General features: G+C 35.4%; 1 protein-coding gene across 1 annotated transcript in view; it reads right to left on the bottom strand.

The window, feature by feature from the left end:
- The window catches only part of HAUS6 (HAUS augmin like complex subunit 6), a 37,250-nt gene that overhangs the window by 16,686 nt on the left and 5,412 nt on the right, over window positions 1–15,152 (bottom strand). The window contains exons 3-10 of the mRNA XM_084898462.1: window positions 14,506–14,584; window positions 13,615–13,744; window positions 12,084–12,231; window positions 10,044–10,109; window positions 9,140–9,188; window positions 5,955–6,125; window positions 2,861–3,054; window positions 608–734 (exon numbers count right to left, since the gene is read on the bottom strand). Of these exons, the coding sequence (XP_084754588.1) occupies window positions 608–734; window positions 2,861–3,054; window positions 5,955–6,125; window positions 9,140–9,188; window positions 10,044–10,109; window positions 12,084–12,231; window positions 13,615–13,744; window positions 14,506–14,584 (964 nt within the window). The remainder of the gene's footprint in view (window positions 1–607; window positions 735–2,860; window positions 3,055–5,954; window positions 6,126–9,139; window positions 9,189–10,043; window positions 10,110–12,083; window positions 12,232–13,614; window positions 13,745–14,505; window positions 14,585–15,152) is intronic.

Genomic DNA, 15,152 nt, shown 5'->3' on the forward strand with positions numbered 1-15,152 from the left:
GGAATTCCCATTTGACCCAGTGATCCCACTTCTAGGAATATACCCCAAGAAACTAGAAACACCAATCAGAAAGGATATATGCACCCCTATGTTCATAGGGGCACAATTAACTAATAGCTAAGAATTGGAAATAGCCTAAGTGCCTATCAGCAGATGAGTGGATTAAAAAATGTGGTTCATCTACACAATGAAATACTATGCTGCTGTAAGAAAGAAGGAATTCTTAACATGTGCAACAACATGGATGGAACTGGAGAGCATTATGCTAAGCGAAATAAGCCAGTCAGAGAAAGATATCACATGACCTCACTCATTTGTGGAATATAATGAACAACATAAACTGATGAACAAAAACAAATCCAGAAACAGAGAAACATCAATCAGACCGTCAAACCTCAGAGGGAAGGTAGGGGAGAGGGTAAGGGAAGAGATCAATCCAAGGACTTATATGCATGCATATAAGCCTAAGCAATGGACACAGACAACAGGGGGGTGAGGGCAAAGGGTGGGGGGACCATGGGAGATAGGATACATATGTAATACCGTAATCAATAAAGAAAAGAGAAACAACACTGAAGAAGGGAAAAGGCAAGTCAATATTACTTACTGGAGTCCAACCTTTAATTAGATTAAAAGGAGACAAACCAAGAAATTCTTTCCACTTTTTATGCCATTTTCCTTGTTTTTCAACAATAGAATGTTTTACAGTTGTAAGATCTTCTTCTAATTTATGCCTATAATAGAATAAAAATAACTGTTCAAAACACAAATACATAATAAAAGTATTGAGTAAAATTTAAGAAGTTTGTAGAAAAAGGAAAGAAAGCCCTAACTGGTTTGGCTCAGTGGATAGAGCACTGGCCTGCAGACTGAAGGGTTTCAGGTTTGATTCCAGTCAAGGGCATATGCCTTGCTTGCAGGCACATCCCCAGTAGGAGGTGTGCAGGAAGCAGCTCTCTCTCATCGATGTTTCTAACTCTCTATCCCTCTCCCTTCCTCTCTGTAAAAAATTAATAAAATATATCTTAAAAAAAAAAAAAAAAAAAAAAAGGAAAGTCAATATAGCACATATAAGTTGCATGAACTCTCACAAACACTCAGAACCTAAAATACTTTTCTTTTTAAGACTAGAAAGTAGCTCTAACTGGTGTGGCTCAGTGGATAGAGCGTCGGCCTACAGACTGACGGGTCCCAGGTTTGATTCAAGTCAAGGGTATGTATCGATACCTTGATTGCGGGCTCATCCCCAGTGGGGGATGTGCAGGAAGCAGCTGATCAATGTTTCTCTCTCATCCATGTTTATAACTTTCTATCCCTCTCCCTTCCTCTCTATGAAAATTAATAAAATATTAAAAAAAAAAAAAAAAAAAAAAAAGATTAGAAAGTAATAATAGCCCAACTGGAGTGGCTCAGTGGATTGAGCATCATCCCATAAACCAAGAAGTTCTGAGTTCGATTCCCAGTCAGGGCACATGCCTGGGTTCTGGGCTCCATTCAAGGCTCCACTGAATAACTGAATAACTGTTAGGGGCAGCAATCAATGTGTTGCTCTCATCAATGTTTCTATCTCTCTTCCTCTCCCTTCCTCTCTATCTAAAAATAATTATGGACACAAGACAATGGGGTGGTGAGGGCCTGTGGTAGGAGAAAGGCAGAGTGGCCAAAAGAAGTTATGGGCAGGGCGGGAGGGTGGAAGACCTGTGTAATACTTCCAAAAACAAAGATTTTAAAAAATAAAATAAAAACAAAAGAAATAAATAAGAAAGCAATAATACACCTATTACTCCATTTATCTTTAAAATACAATTTTTTTCCAACCTTGGGCGGCATGGCTCAGTTGGTTGACCATAGTCCCATGTACCAAAAGGTCACTGGTCCCATTCCTGGTCAGGGCACATGCCCAGGTTGTGGGTTCAAACCCGAGTCTGGGTGTGTACAGAGGCAACTAATCAATGTTTCTCTCTCACACCTATATTTCTTCCTTTCTCTCTCTCCCTCTCCCTTCATTTCAGAAAGAAAGAGAGAAGAGAGAAACATCAATGATGAGAGAATCATTGATCAGCTGTCTCCTACATACCCCCTACTGGGAACTGAATCTGAAATCTGATCGGGAATTGAAAGGCGACTTCCTGGTTCCTACGTCAGCACTAAACCATTTAGCCACAATATCCAGGCAAAAACATTTCAATCAATAAAATACAATTTATTTCCTAGTTTTGAACTCAAATAGAAATTCTACTCCCCTTATCTGTCCTGTCCATGCCTAAAGATAGCCCATACCTCTTAGTCACTCTGCTCAAATAAAAAACTTTTCTGAACCCTAGTTTTGTTTTGTCTTTTTAATTTAATTTCTCTAGATTACTTTTTTTCATTGATTTGAGAGAGGAATGGACAGGGAGAGATAGAAACATCAATGATGAGAGAGAATTACTGGTTGGCTGCCTCCTGCACACACCTTACTGGGGATCGAGCCCGCAACCTGGGCATGTGCCCTGGACTGGAATTGAATCCGGGACCCTTCAGTCCACAGGCCAATGCTCTATCCACTGAGCCAAACCAGGTAGGGCCTGAGCCCTAGTTTTATTACTAGATCCCACAAAAGAAAAGCGATAGAAAAGTTAAAATTATTTCATAAAGAATTATCACTCACAGCAAATAATATATTTCAGACATAAAGAAAATTACATTAATTTTCCTTTCTACTTCATGTGTCTCTCTGAAAGCTAATGACAGGTTTTAAAATGTTCACACTTGTTTGCCAAAGCTAAAGAGTTGTTAAACTACATGAGCTGTGCTGAGAATTTATTAAAACCATTCTACTCCTCACCTAATAAAATAACAGAGAATCTTACTAGTGTACCTCATATGCTGCAGATCCAATAATCTTTCTCTCTGTAATTTGGTCTCTTTTTCAAGGAAGCGAAGGTCCATTGTCAGTTTTGCTTGGTCAGCCTGACAACATTCATATTTCATTATTTTCAAGACTTCATTTAATAACTGAATAACTGTCAACAGGTTCAATTTTCCAGCCTCATAAACATTTCCTATGTGCAACTAAAGGTAAAAAGGGGGGAAAAGTAGTAAACTGTAAGTTCTTAGCATAATAAACTACTCTATAAACATACTTATATGTTTTACTATTATAATAAAAGGTTACCTTATAGAATAAAAAAAAGTTAAAAGTCTACCCCAAAATAACACTATATAAATAATTTTGGTCCAAAGAAAACTGTTGTGGAACAATTAACATGCCATACTACATGCAAAAAGTTGAAAACTAGAATGAAAGAAATGCAAATAAATGAAGATTAAGGAAAAAAGAGATTTGGAGAAAGATTACAAATTCATGTCTTGTTTTGTTGGGTTTTTTAACACTGTGGAACTGGCTTCAGTTCCTGCAGCGTAGAGGCTGAGGCCAGGCAATGGTCCAAGGCCACAGTTTGCTCTGGCATGGAGCACTATGAAAGACCCAAGGGGATGGGCCTGCCATAAATCCAAACCCATGTATGATAAATTATGTTTTAACAATAGCTGCAAATTGATGGTACCTACAAGCTAAATCCAAACTTAGACATGATTTTTGGCCTACATAGTTCCAGTGTTTTAAAATCATTTGGCCCTAGCCAGTTTTGGTTCAGTGGATAGAGCATCAGCCTGCAGATCAAAGGGTTTTGATTTCAGTTAAGGGCATGTACCTTGGTTGCAGGTTCCTCCCTGGCCCTGCTCAGGGCTCATGCAAGAGGCAAACAATGGATGTGTTTCTCTCACATCCATGTTTCTCTCCATCATTCCCTCTCTTTTCTACTCTCCCTAAAAATCAATGGGAAAATATCCTTGGAGGAGGATTAACAACAAAAAAATCATTTTAATTATTTGCCAATGTTTTTAATCATAGATTTCACATAAAAATTACTATTTCTCTACCCAAAACATGGAGGTATGGAACAGACTGACATACTCGATGTAGAGTTTGGGGGATGAGAAGAGATAAATCAAAGAACTTATATACTTATAAGCACAGCCCATGGATATGGGCAATAGGATAGTGAAGACCTCTGGGAGGGGGGGAAGGGTAGGGGTACCAGCTGAGAGGAGTTTAAAGGGGGGTGAGGGGGATACTGTAACATTATCAACAATAAAAAATATATTTAACAAGGTTTTTAAAAATTACTATTTTTCCAAAGACCTCATCACTTCCCACTTTATCCTGTTACATGCAATTAGTGTACTTCATTTATACACACTATCTGCCTAGTCCTTCTAGGACTCGCAGATCCCAATTTTTATGTGCTCTGAATGTGAAGTGCCTGTCATGTTACCTATGAAAACTCTTCAGGGTCACAATATTTTATCGTACTATAATCAATACCTGGCATATAGTAAATCCTTAATAAATTGTAAGTTTCATTTTTTTTTTAAAGTAGGCAATCCAGATGGAAGTGTCCCATAAGCAAGTGAAAATAATTTCTTTTAACTTTTTTTTTTTTTTTTTTTTGATACGTTCATTGATTTGAGAGATAGGAGAAGGGGGTAAACATCAATTGTTTGCCTCCTGTACCCCCCACCAGGGATCAAACCTACAACCTAGGTATGTACCCTGATCATAAATTAAATCTGCAACCTTTTGGTGTACGGGATGGACTATGCTCCAACCATCTGAGCCACCCAACCAGAGAGCAAGTGGAAATAATTTGATGTAGCTTGGAATAAAGGAGAGAGGCTGGAAATACCAATTTGAGGATATTAATATATAGGAAGCTGATAAAGCAATAGAATTGGTTAAGAAAATACACATGAGCCGAAACTGGTTTGGCTCATGGTAGAGCATCGGTCTGCAGACTGAAAGGTCCCGGGTTCAATTCCGGTCAAGGCATGTACCTTGGTTGCGGGCACATCCCTGGTAGGGGGTGTGCAGGAGGCAGCTGGTCGATGTTTCTCTCTTATCGACGTTTCTAGCTCTCTATCTCTCTCCCTTCGTCTCTGTAAAAAAATCAATAAAATATATTTAAAAAAAAAAGAAAAAGAAAATACACATGAATTTATAATGTGGGAAAGGAAGGACATTAAAGGAATCATGGGAATGTATGGGAGGGGGGGCAATGTTAAAATATGTACACAGATAATAATTTAATAAAAAATGTAAAAGAAAAAAAAAAGGAATCATGGGAGCACTTTGATTTAAAGGTCAAGCAGAGGAAAAGGAATCAGTGAAAATACTGAAAACAGCAATCTGAAAAACCAGAGGAGAGCAGAGAAATTGAAGTCACAAAAGCTAAAGGAAGAAAAAAATCTGAAATACTAATAGCATCAAGATGAAAGAGAAAGCAGAGAGAATAGAGCCTTTTTAAGAAGACAGTTAGCAATCAGGAGACCATTGTTGTTCTATGTGAGAATTTGTAAAGAACTTAAAGTACCATATCATCTTCCTAAATAACTTCCTACTCTCTACACTATATATGATGTAACACCATACAAGGTATGGACAATTAATAAAAGTTGATGGATATAGATACACAGCCTTGCCCTAACTGGTTTAGCTCAGTGGATAGAGTGTCGACCTGTGGATTGAAGCGTCCCAGGTTCAAATCAGGTCAAGAGCACATACTTAGGTTACAGGCTCGATCCTTGGCCCTGCTTAAGTAAGGGCAGGAGGCAACCAACTGATGTGTCTCTCTCACATCAATGTTTCTCTCTGTCTCTCCCCCTTTCTTCCACTCTCTTAAAACTCAATGGAAAAATATCCTCGGATAAGGATTAACAAAAAATATATAAATAAAAAATAATCAAAAAAGAAAAAAAGATAAACAGCTTTACCAGAACCCATTTATAAAAGTTTTACTAGATATACTCAAAAATAAATTTTGAAAACACTATACGGAAAACAACATGTAATATATAAAAATAACTGCATGAAGGGAGTCATCTCAAAAGCTTCTTTAATATCAAATGCTTACCTGACACATTTGTTTCTCAATTTCATCAAGTAAGAGCCTTGGAACATTGATAGCAACATTAGTTCCATCTAAAGTATATTGGTTAGCAAGACTAAGGACTGAACTAACAATTTCTCTTTCTTCTTCCAAAAACAGGAGTGTTTCATTCACTGAAGCCCACAAAGACCGAACCTTTGAAAACAGACAAACAAAATATAGTCTACATGTAATCTGTACATAAATTAAAGAAATGTAAAACACCAACATATACTCACTCCCAAGAACAAATGAAGTATTCCTGGAATGGCTTCTGGTTAAAAAATTAGCTAACTGTATTTTACTTTTATTTTACTGTATTTTAATAGTCTGAAATCACTGGTAGTATTTCCAATGGGGCTTTTTTTTACATAGAAAAATACTTATTAAACTTCAATAAGTTATGTGCACACAGCTTTTAGAAAAGATAGCATTTTGTAATGAATATACATTTAGATATCTTAGAGTTGTATTTTTTTATGCTGACCCTTAAATTGTCATCTTTTTTCAAGAATTAGAGATTTAAAGCTCTTGTAAATTTTAAACCAGCAAATGTTTACTAACCATTATCACCAAGCATCTCAAAGAAAAGAGGGAATTTGACATGGACATATTTCAGGCAAAATGCCCAAAAAATTCAACGAAGTAAAATTAATAAAATAATTTAAAATTGATTCCCTAATTAAATTAGTTCCTTCTGTTTATTCATTTTTTAACATTCTCAAAAGGTTGTCAATAAACACTCTAAAGCTGTTTTAATGGTTTACTTGTCATTATTATAATCCTAAAATCCCAATATGCATGCAGCAATACAGCATGTAGCTGGCATCTTTTCTTGAGGTAAATTCAAGTATTTTGACAAACTAATAAAGTTTAATAATAATAATCTCCAGCAGGGCTTTAAAACTAAAAAATTTCTCAGGAGAATCTAGCCCACTATGATTTTCAAAACAAATCTAAGAAGCCTTATACTACCAAAATGCAAGTAGTATTTCCTATACTCGGACAAGCTAGCAATCTAAGGAAGACTTTTCAGGAAGAAATAAAAGATTTTCAGAAAAAAAGAGAAACAAGAATACTGCACATTAATCATACGTCATTCAAGTTTCAAAAAGGTAAAAGCTTTGAAAAGCCATGCTTCTTAAAGGCATCAAAGCTGCAGTTAAGCCCTAGCTGGTTTGGCTCAGTGGATAGAGCCTAAGGCTTCGAACTGAAGGGTCCCAGGTTCGATTCCGGTTAAGGGCACATGCCCAGGTTGCTGGCTCAATCCCCAGTAGGGGGCATACAGGAGGCAGCCAATCAATGACTCTCTCTCATCATTGATATTTATATTTCTCTCTCTCTCTCCCTTTCTCTCTGAAATCAATAGACCTATTTTTTTTTTTTTTAAATGCCATCTAGCTCAACCAGCATAGCTCAGTGATTGGCATCAACCTATAAACCAGGAGGTCGCAGTTCAATTCCTGGTCAGGGCAAATGCCCAGGTTGCAGACTTGATCCCTATTGGGGGGGCATGCAGTAGCCAGCCAATCAATGATTACCTCTCATCATTGATGTTTCTATCTCTATCCCCCTTCCTCTCTGAAATCAATTTAAAAAAAATTTTTTTAAAGATGCTGCATTCAATAATAATATTCACATGCACTAAACTGGAAGTTTCATGAAAAAAGTGATGTTGCCTGTTTTTTTCATTCCTATAGTAGCTGTAATATCTATATAGAAGAATGCCTGGCAAATGGCATTCTTCTAGATCAGTGTTTCCCAAACTTTTGACATATGTGTACCCCTTCTATAATTTTCGTAAGGTAGAATTAGGCGCAGCTAAGCACGGTGCAGTGCATATCCCCACCAAACTCCGGTGCAACGTGTACCCCCACCAAACTTCCCATACCCCTGGGGGTACACGTACCACACTTTGGGAAACACTGTTCTAGATGATCAATAATTATTCAATGAATGAATGAACAATTATTTCTGAGGATGGCACTTACCTTTTCTAGGAACAAAGTGCCTGAGCAGCCAAATTAATACCCAAAGGAGCATGATGGTCGTAGAATCAGAACGAGCTTGAAGACAGATGTCATCTGAACACAGAGCCTAAGAAAATATTCCTACCCCACATCAAAATCAACCTCTAAAGCAAGCAGGTCAAACTCAAAGGCTAACATGGGCCAAATAAACAAGGTTTAAGTTTAAATGGGCCACACACAAAAAAAGCTTCAATTTTCACAGGTTGAATGTGAAATAATGGCAAGTAAACCATTAAAACAGCTTAATAGGTTTATTTCAATAGAGACATGCTGAAGAAAAAGGCTGAAGTAAATGAGTAATCATTAACATAAAATAACAGAACATTTTAATAGAAATTAATATTTTTTCTTGAACATTAACTTGACACTGAATAACTGCACAAATTAATAAGCGTAACACAAATAAATCTATTTTTCTTGTTCTTTGAAAGCGAAATATTTCCTGTTGCGCACACCAAACAAGTCAGTACAAGAGTAATGACATGGCAATTGGCTGCTAAAATATTCGCTGCTAGTATTAGTGGAGAGAAATGGTGCACCGTGTGTAAGGCACACAGGGAAATGAATGCAACACGATTATGGAAATCCGTCAATAGCAAATTTGTAGTTTGTTATTAATAATTATGTATAACAGGATATTGTAAAAATTAAGTTACAAAATTTTTATTAAAATGTTTCTTACATACTGTTAAATTGGCTGGGCCGCAAAAATATTTGTTGTGAGCCGCATGTGGTCCGCAAGCAATGAGTTTGACATGCTTGTTCTAAAGCCAGACCATTTATGTCTGCCAGATTACTCTCTACTACCCAAGCCAATCTCAATTTTTGTTTCTCACTTTTCTTCCATCTCCTTTCTGTTAATATATTTTATTTTGATAAATACTACTGATTACGTCGTTACAATCAAACTGAACTTTTCTTGCTGGCATGACTTTAAATTAACCATATTTAAAGCTGCTTTTGTATATATTTAGTATTATAAATTATAAGCTATTTTTCCCATCATATCCAAACATTTTAGAGGCACCCTGTTGATACCTTTACAAATATAATACTCATAATAAGAATAAATACTATCACAAAAAAATACTACCACAAAAGTAAGAAAGAGCACATTTCCCTCTTCAAAAGCTGTCTCACCTTTTGAATTTTTTCTTGTATATCACTTTGGTCATCATAAGGTTCCATGCTAGTTAAAAATTAATCTCATTAGTCATATTTTTAAACTTTATTTTTCTAGTTGACACTATTACAGATGTCCCCATTTCCCCCGTCATTTTTCCCCAGCTTCCCCTTCCCTCTGGTCATCACACTGTTGTCTATGGGTTATGCATATAGTTCTTTGGCTTCTTTCATCCAGCCTTCCCCTCCCCTCTTCCCTGACAGCTGTCAGTCTATTCCAGATTCTATGCTTCTGCTTCTATTTTGTTCAGTAAATTCCACATATAAGTGAAATCATATGGTATTTGTCTCTCTGACTGGCTAATTTCACTTAGCATAACAACCTCTAGGCCCATTACTAATTTTAAAAATCATATGATAGCCCTAGCTGGTTTGGCTGAGTGGATAGAGCATCAGCCTGCATACTAACAGGTCCTGGGTTCAATACCAGTCAAGGGCACATACCTCAGTTGCAGGCCCAGTCTCCAGCCCTCGTTAGGGTACATGAGGGAGGCAACCAATCTCATATCAATTTTTCTGTCTTTTTATCCCTCTCCTTTCCACTCTCTCTAAAAATCAATGGAAAAATATCCTCAGATGAGGATTAAAAAAAAAAAAATCACATGTTAATTTACTATCCAAAGAGCTAACTGATCTGCAAAATTACCCACTAATAACCATTCCACTTAAAACAAAAATAAAATTCTAGATCAAAGCAATAACTTATTAGAAGAACTGGTCTAGGAATCAGAATTATATTCTCTACCTATCATTATCTAGCTATTGCTATTATTTATGTTTCTGAGACTCTCAGTTTCTTACCTGTAAAATGCAAGAGCTAAACTAATATATAAAGCAACTTCCAGCTCTACAAGTCACTTACTTTTTTATTTGGTTTTGCAGTCCTATATATTCTGATCTCAAATTTTGTACTTCTTCATCTAATACTCTGTAAAAAAACATATAAAATGAAAACTCTACCTATGCTTCTCAACTTATGATGGGATTACATCCCAATAAACCCATCACAAGGTGAAAACATCTTAAGTTGAAAATATATTTCATACACCTAACCTACTGAACATTATAGCTTAGCGTAGTCTACCTTAAATGTGTTCAGAACACTTACTTGAGCCTACTCTTGTGCAATTCTCTTGAATTTTATCTTAAGAGTAACTGCCTTACCCTTCTGCTTACAAGAAACAAGAGACACAAATGGGCATTTTATAGACATGGAGAGATGTGAAAACATGTAACACAATATCCAAAAAACGCTGGCAACACAATTAATGCAGAGTATCAGTTGTTTACCTTGTGATCATTTGCAGGTGTAAGAGCTGTGGCTCGCTGCCACTGCCCTCACAATAGAGTATATTACCACATATTATTAGCCCAGGAACAACCAAATTCAAAATTCAAAGTATAATTTCTAGTGAATGCATATCACTTTCACACCATCATAAAGTCAAAATATCTTAAGTCTAACCATTGTAAATCAGGGTCCATCTATAATTCCATTAAAATTAAACAGTATAGTTATGTTACTATTTTCACCATTTCATATCTTTGCTCAAGGCCTCTGAGGACTATTCTTACAAATACACCCAGCAGCCAGCTAAAGGCTCCTTTTAGAGTTCCAGGATTTAACACACAGGCTACTATTAAGATGGACCAAGGACTTTTTGACTCGTGTACTCTCTGACTTCACGTAAAAATATTGGAGGTCAATAAAATTACCCTGCCCTCTTATCCTTGTCTCACATTCCTAGGGGATAAATTTTAATGTGAGCTAAGACAGTCAAGCAATATTGCAGCTTTAAGATAGTATCAAAAGCCGAAACCGGTTTGGCTCAGTGGATAGCGCTGGCCTGCGGACTGAAAGGTCCCAGGTTCAATTCCGGTCAAGGGCATGTACCTTGGTTGCAGGTACATCCCCAGTAGGGGGTGTGCAAGAGGCAGCTGATCGATGAATCTCTTTCATCAATGTTTCTAACTCTCTCTCCCTCTCTCTTCCTCTCTGTAAAAAATCAATAAAATATATTAAAAAAAGATAGTGTCAAAAGATTTCATAGTGCCCTAGCTGGTTTGGCTCAGTGGCTAGAGCGTCTGCCTGCAGACTGAAGGGTCCCAGGTTCGATTCTGGTCAAGGGCACATGCCTAGGCTGCAGGCTCGAGCCCCAGTAGGGGGTGTGCAGGAGGAGCCAATCAATGATTCTCTCTCAATAATTTATGTTTATCTCTCTCTCTCTTTCCCTTATTCTCTGAAAGTCAATTAAAATATTTTTAAATATATATTTTGTAGCTTTAATAATAGCACAGCATTTAAAAAGGTATCTTACCAGAAGAAAAAAAGGTATCTTACTGAAGTTGTTAATAATTGTAAAAATTAGACACAAACTATTTTGAGACTAAGAACCTTGCCTATCTTGTTTAACACTGTAACCTAAAACCAAATCTACTGAAGAGATGGCCCTAAACATAAAATTAGTATAAAATGGTTAAAGAAACTATGGAACACCTACATAAAGGATTATCTACTTAATAGATACTCAGCAAACTATAATATAGTCATTAAAAGTAATATCTATAGGAATATGGAAAAATTTACAGAATGAAATATTAAGATAAAAAAGGATACAAAATAGAATGAACACTATACATCTTAAAAACATATTTCCAAGTTAAAAGAAAAAACTCCTAAGAAATTAAAATTTTAAACTATAGTGACCTTTTCCTTCTCTAAACTTTCATTTATAGTATACCTAAAGTTTAAAACATTTTATTCAGAAGTTATCTGGCTTTAAAATGGAAAAATAACAGCACAGAATTTTGAAGTAAACATGGATTACTATCACTGAAGGCATACTAATGACATTTATACATAAAAGAATTTTCCATTTCTAACTATCGAAGTATTACTTACTGTGAATTTTCTTGATACTTCTGGAAAACAAAATCTTCTCTTTGTAAAATCTGTAAAAATCTGTTACGTGCTACATGGGACCTGGCAATGCACATGTGTAAATCTTGTGGCTTTGAATTAAATGTCTCTGCAACATGTTTGAATGAACCTACATGGAACAGAAGATCATCAAAAACTTAGACTTGTAAGCTAAGAAATATTAAAACTGCTGGCCTTTATTATTATTTATATATTATTTATTTTTAAAGAGATTAACAACTTCGTATAACAACTCTTTAAAAGCTGGCATACCACATACACAATATATATATTTCTGGGTTTTAATTATTTTACCTATTCAAAATAATTAAAACCCAGAAATATATATATATATATGTACACTAAAAATAAAAATAAAAAACTAAAAGAAAATGAACCAAAATGTCAGCAATGGTTGTCTCTAGAAATTGAAAAATGGATACGGTTTGCTGAATCAACTTTCCTGTATTTTCCTGTCCATGTTTTATAGCATAAACCAAATAAACAGAGCAGTATATTTAATACGCTACAAGTAGCAGTCTTTTAAGCCTCAGCTTAAAAATCCAATTTGTATTTTGTTTCTATGAATTTGCAAAATCCCTTTAAAACTGCAACTTGTAGCCGGGACCAGTTTGGCTCAATGGATAGAGCGTCGGCTTGGGGACTGAAGGGTCCCGGGTTCGATTCCGGTCAAGGGCATGTACCTTGGTTGCGGGCATATCCCCAGTAGGGGGTGTGCAAGAGGCAGCTGATCGATGACTCTCTCTCATCGATGTTTCTAACTCTCTATCTCTCTCCCTTCCTCTCTGTATAAAATCAATAAAAAAATATATTTAAAACTGCAACTTGTAACAAAAAATTTTCACACATTACCAATAGCCAAAATAAAGCTCCCACACATTCAACACAACATTTAACATAGTGTATTAGAGGCAAACTATAATTTGCAGGTCTTATTTGGCCCACTGGCTGTTTTTCTGAGGTCAGCAACAAGCAAGGAATACTTTCCACATTTTTAAAGGGTTGTATTAAAATTTTTTACAAAGTAGACTCAGTGAATCAGTGACTAAGCATTGATCTATGAACCAGAAGCTCACGGTTCAATTCCCGGTAGGGACACATGTCCAGGTTGCAAGCTGGATCCGCAGTGTGGGGCATGCAGAAGGCAGCCAATCAGTGATTCTCTCTTATCACTGATGTTTCTATCTCTGTCTCCTTCTTCCTTCCTCTCTGAAATCAATAAAAGTATTTTTTAAATTAAATTAAAATTAAAAAAATAAAAAGAGGTATATATGACAGACCGTCAAAACATTCTCAACCCCTGTATTAGAACATAAAATAATTGGAATTGTTACTCACATTCATTATTTCAAACTATAGTTCTAATAAACATTAACTATTAGCCTTCTGAGTTACTGGACATTTTTATCTTACCCTTGATGATTTGCAAACTGCAAAGAGTAAGTATTTAAGAAACAAAACAAAAAGAATTCCTACTATAAGTTTAACTTACTTTTGGATGTTTTTATATATTTTATTGCTACAAATCTTGCAAAATGATACATCAGGTGAATAAACTTAGGACCACCAGGAGAAAGAAATAGTGAACCAACAACTTGAGGAAAGTTATTTCCACATTCCACCTAGGAAAAAAATAAATAATTTGAAGTACTTATCAACAATAACCTTTATATTCACATCAAACTGTTTTTGAAGCATAGGACTGATCAGGATTATTCCATTTGAATCCAAAGTTTAATATTTGAATCATTCTAAAATTTTGGTGGACTTGTCACAAAAAGGTAATTACAATATAACCCTATAATTATTGACACTATTTGGGGACACAAGCTAAAATAATCTATAATCAAAATAGTTTTCTTTAAATAAAAACTGCAATATAAATTCCAAGGAATCAAAAACTTATTTCTAATGCATCTAGCTAGCAAAGCTGCTTTTCCAGAAATCCCATTCAAAAACGATAAAAAAAATATTAATCTTGCTTATACTGTTAGCATAAAAGCATTAAAAATATTTCACCTCTAAGCCCTGCTGATGTAGCTCAGTGATTGAGATCGACCCATGAACCAGGAAGTCATGTTTGGATTTCCAGAAAGGGCACATGCCTATGTTGCCAGCTCGATCCCCAGTAAGGGGCATGCAGGAGGCAGCCAATTGATTTTTTTTTTTTTTTCGTCACTGAAATTTCTCTCTCTAGCTCCCTCTTCCTTCCTCTCTCTGAAGTCAATAAAAAAAAAAAAAAAAAAAAAAAAAAAAAAAAAAAAAAACTATTTTTTTTTACATCTAAAAAAGATACAATTGTACCTCAGAAAGCCAGAAAAAAAAAACTAATGTATTTTTAAACCTCTTAAAAGTTTTCATTTTCCAGAAAGAGAATACTTACAGAAATTTTTTTTAACCATTCACAGCAAAGTTTCCGGAATTCAGTATCACTTTTTTGGTCAAATGGAGGCCAACAAACTCTTAAAAACAGAAATAAAACCATTAGAATTACTAACAAAGACAACTCAACAAAAATTAAAAACATTTTCCTCCCATATTAAAAACAATAATGTTAAATGAATCAAGGCTAGCATTCACAGATTTCAACTAATGCGAGACACCGACCTGTGAGAAAGTAGGTCTTTTTCTTTATAAATATTTATGGAGTTAAGTTGTTTCATGTGAATAACCAATAACTATATATATATTAAATAAAGGAATTAATCACTCTTAAAATTACTAAAAATCAGCTAAAGATGAGAATACTCTCAATGGATTCACTAGACTAACACATAAAGATAGTATAAGTTAGTATTTTATGCCTAGAAAAGAAAGAGAAATATCAATGGTTATACGTGAAGAGCACGAGAAGAAATGCCATGAGAATTTCTGACTCCGAAAGATAATCTATATTACAGTGAGTGGGTTCTACTGTTTTGTGGATAAAAATGACATAAAATTATTTAAAAAAAAGCTTTGCCAGTGTTTTAGTTAAAAAATGAAAGACTTAAATTTACCTACTGCTTTCCCCTAATAATCAATTTTATC

The sequence above is a fragment of the Pipistrellus hanaki genome (assembly GCF_964339955.1).
Source record: "Pipistrellus hanaki genome assembly, chromosome: 11".
NCBI classification, from domain to species: Eukaryota; Metazoa; Chordata; class Mammalia; order Chiroptera; family Vespertilionidae; genus Pipistrellus; species Pipistrellus hanaki.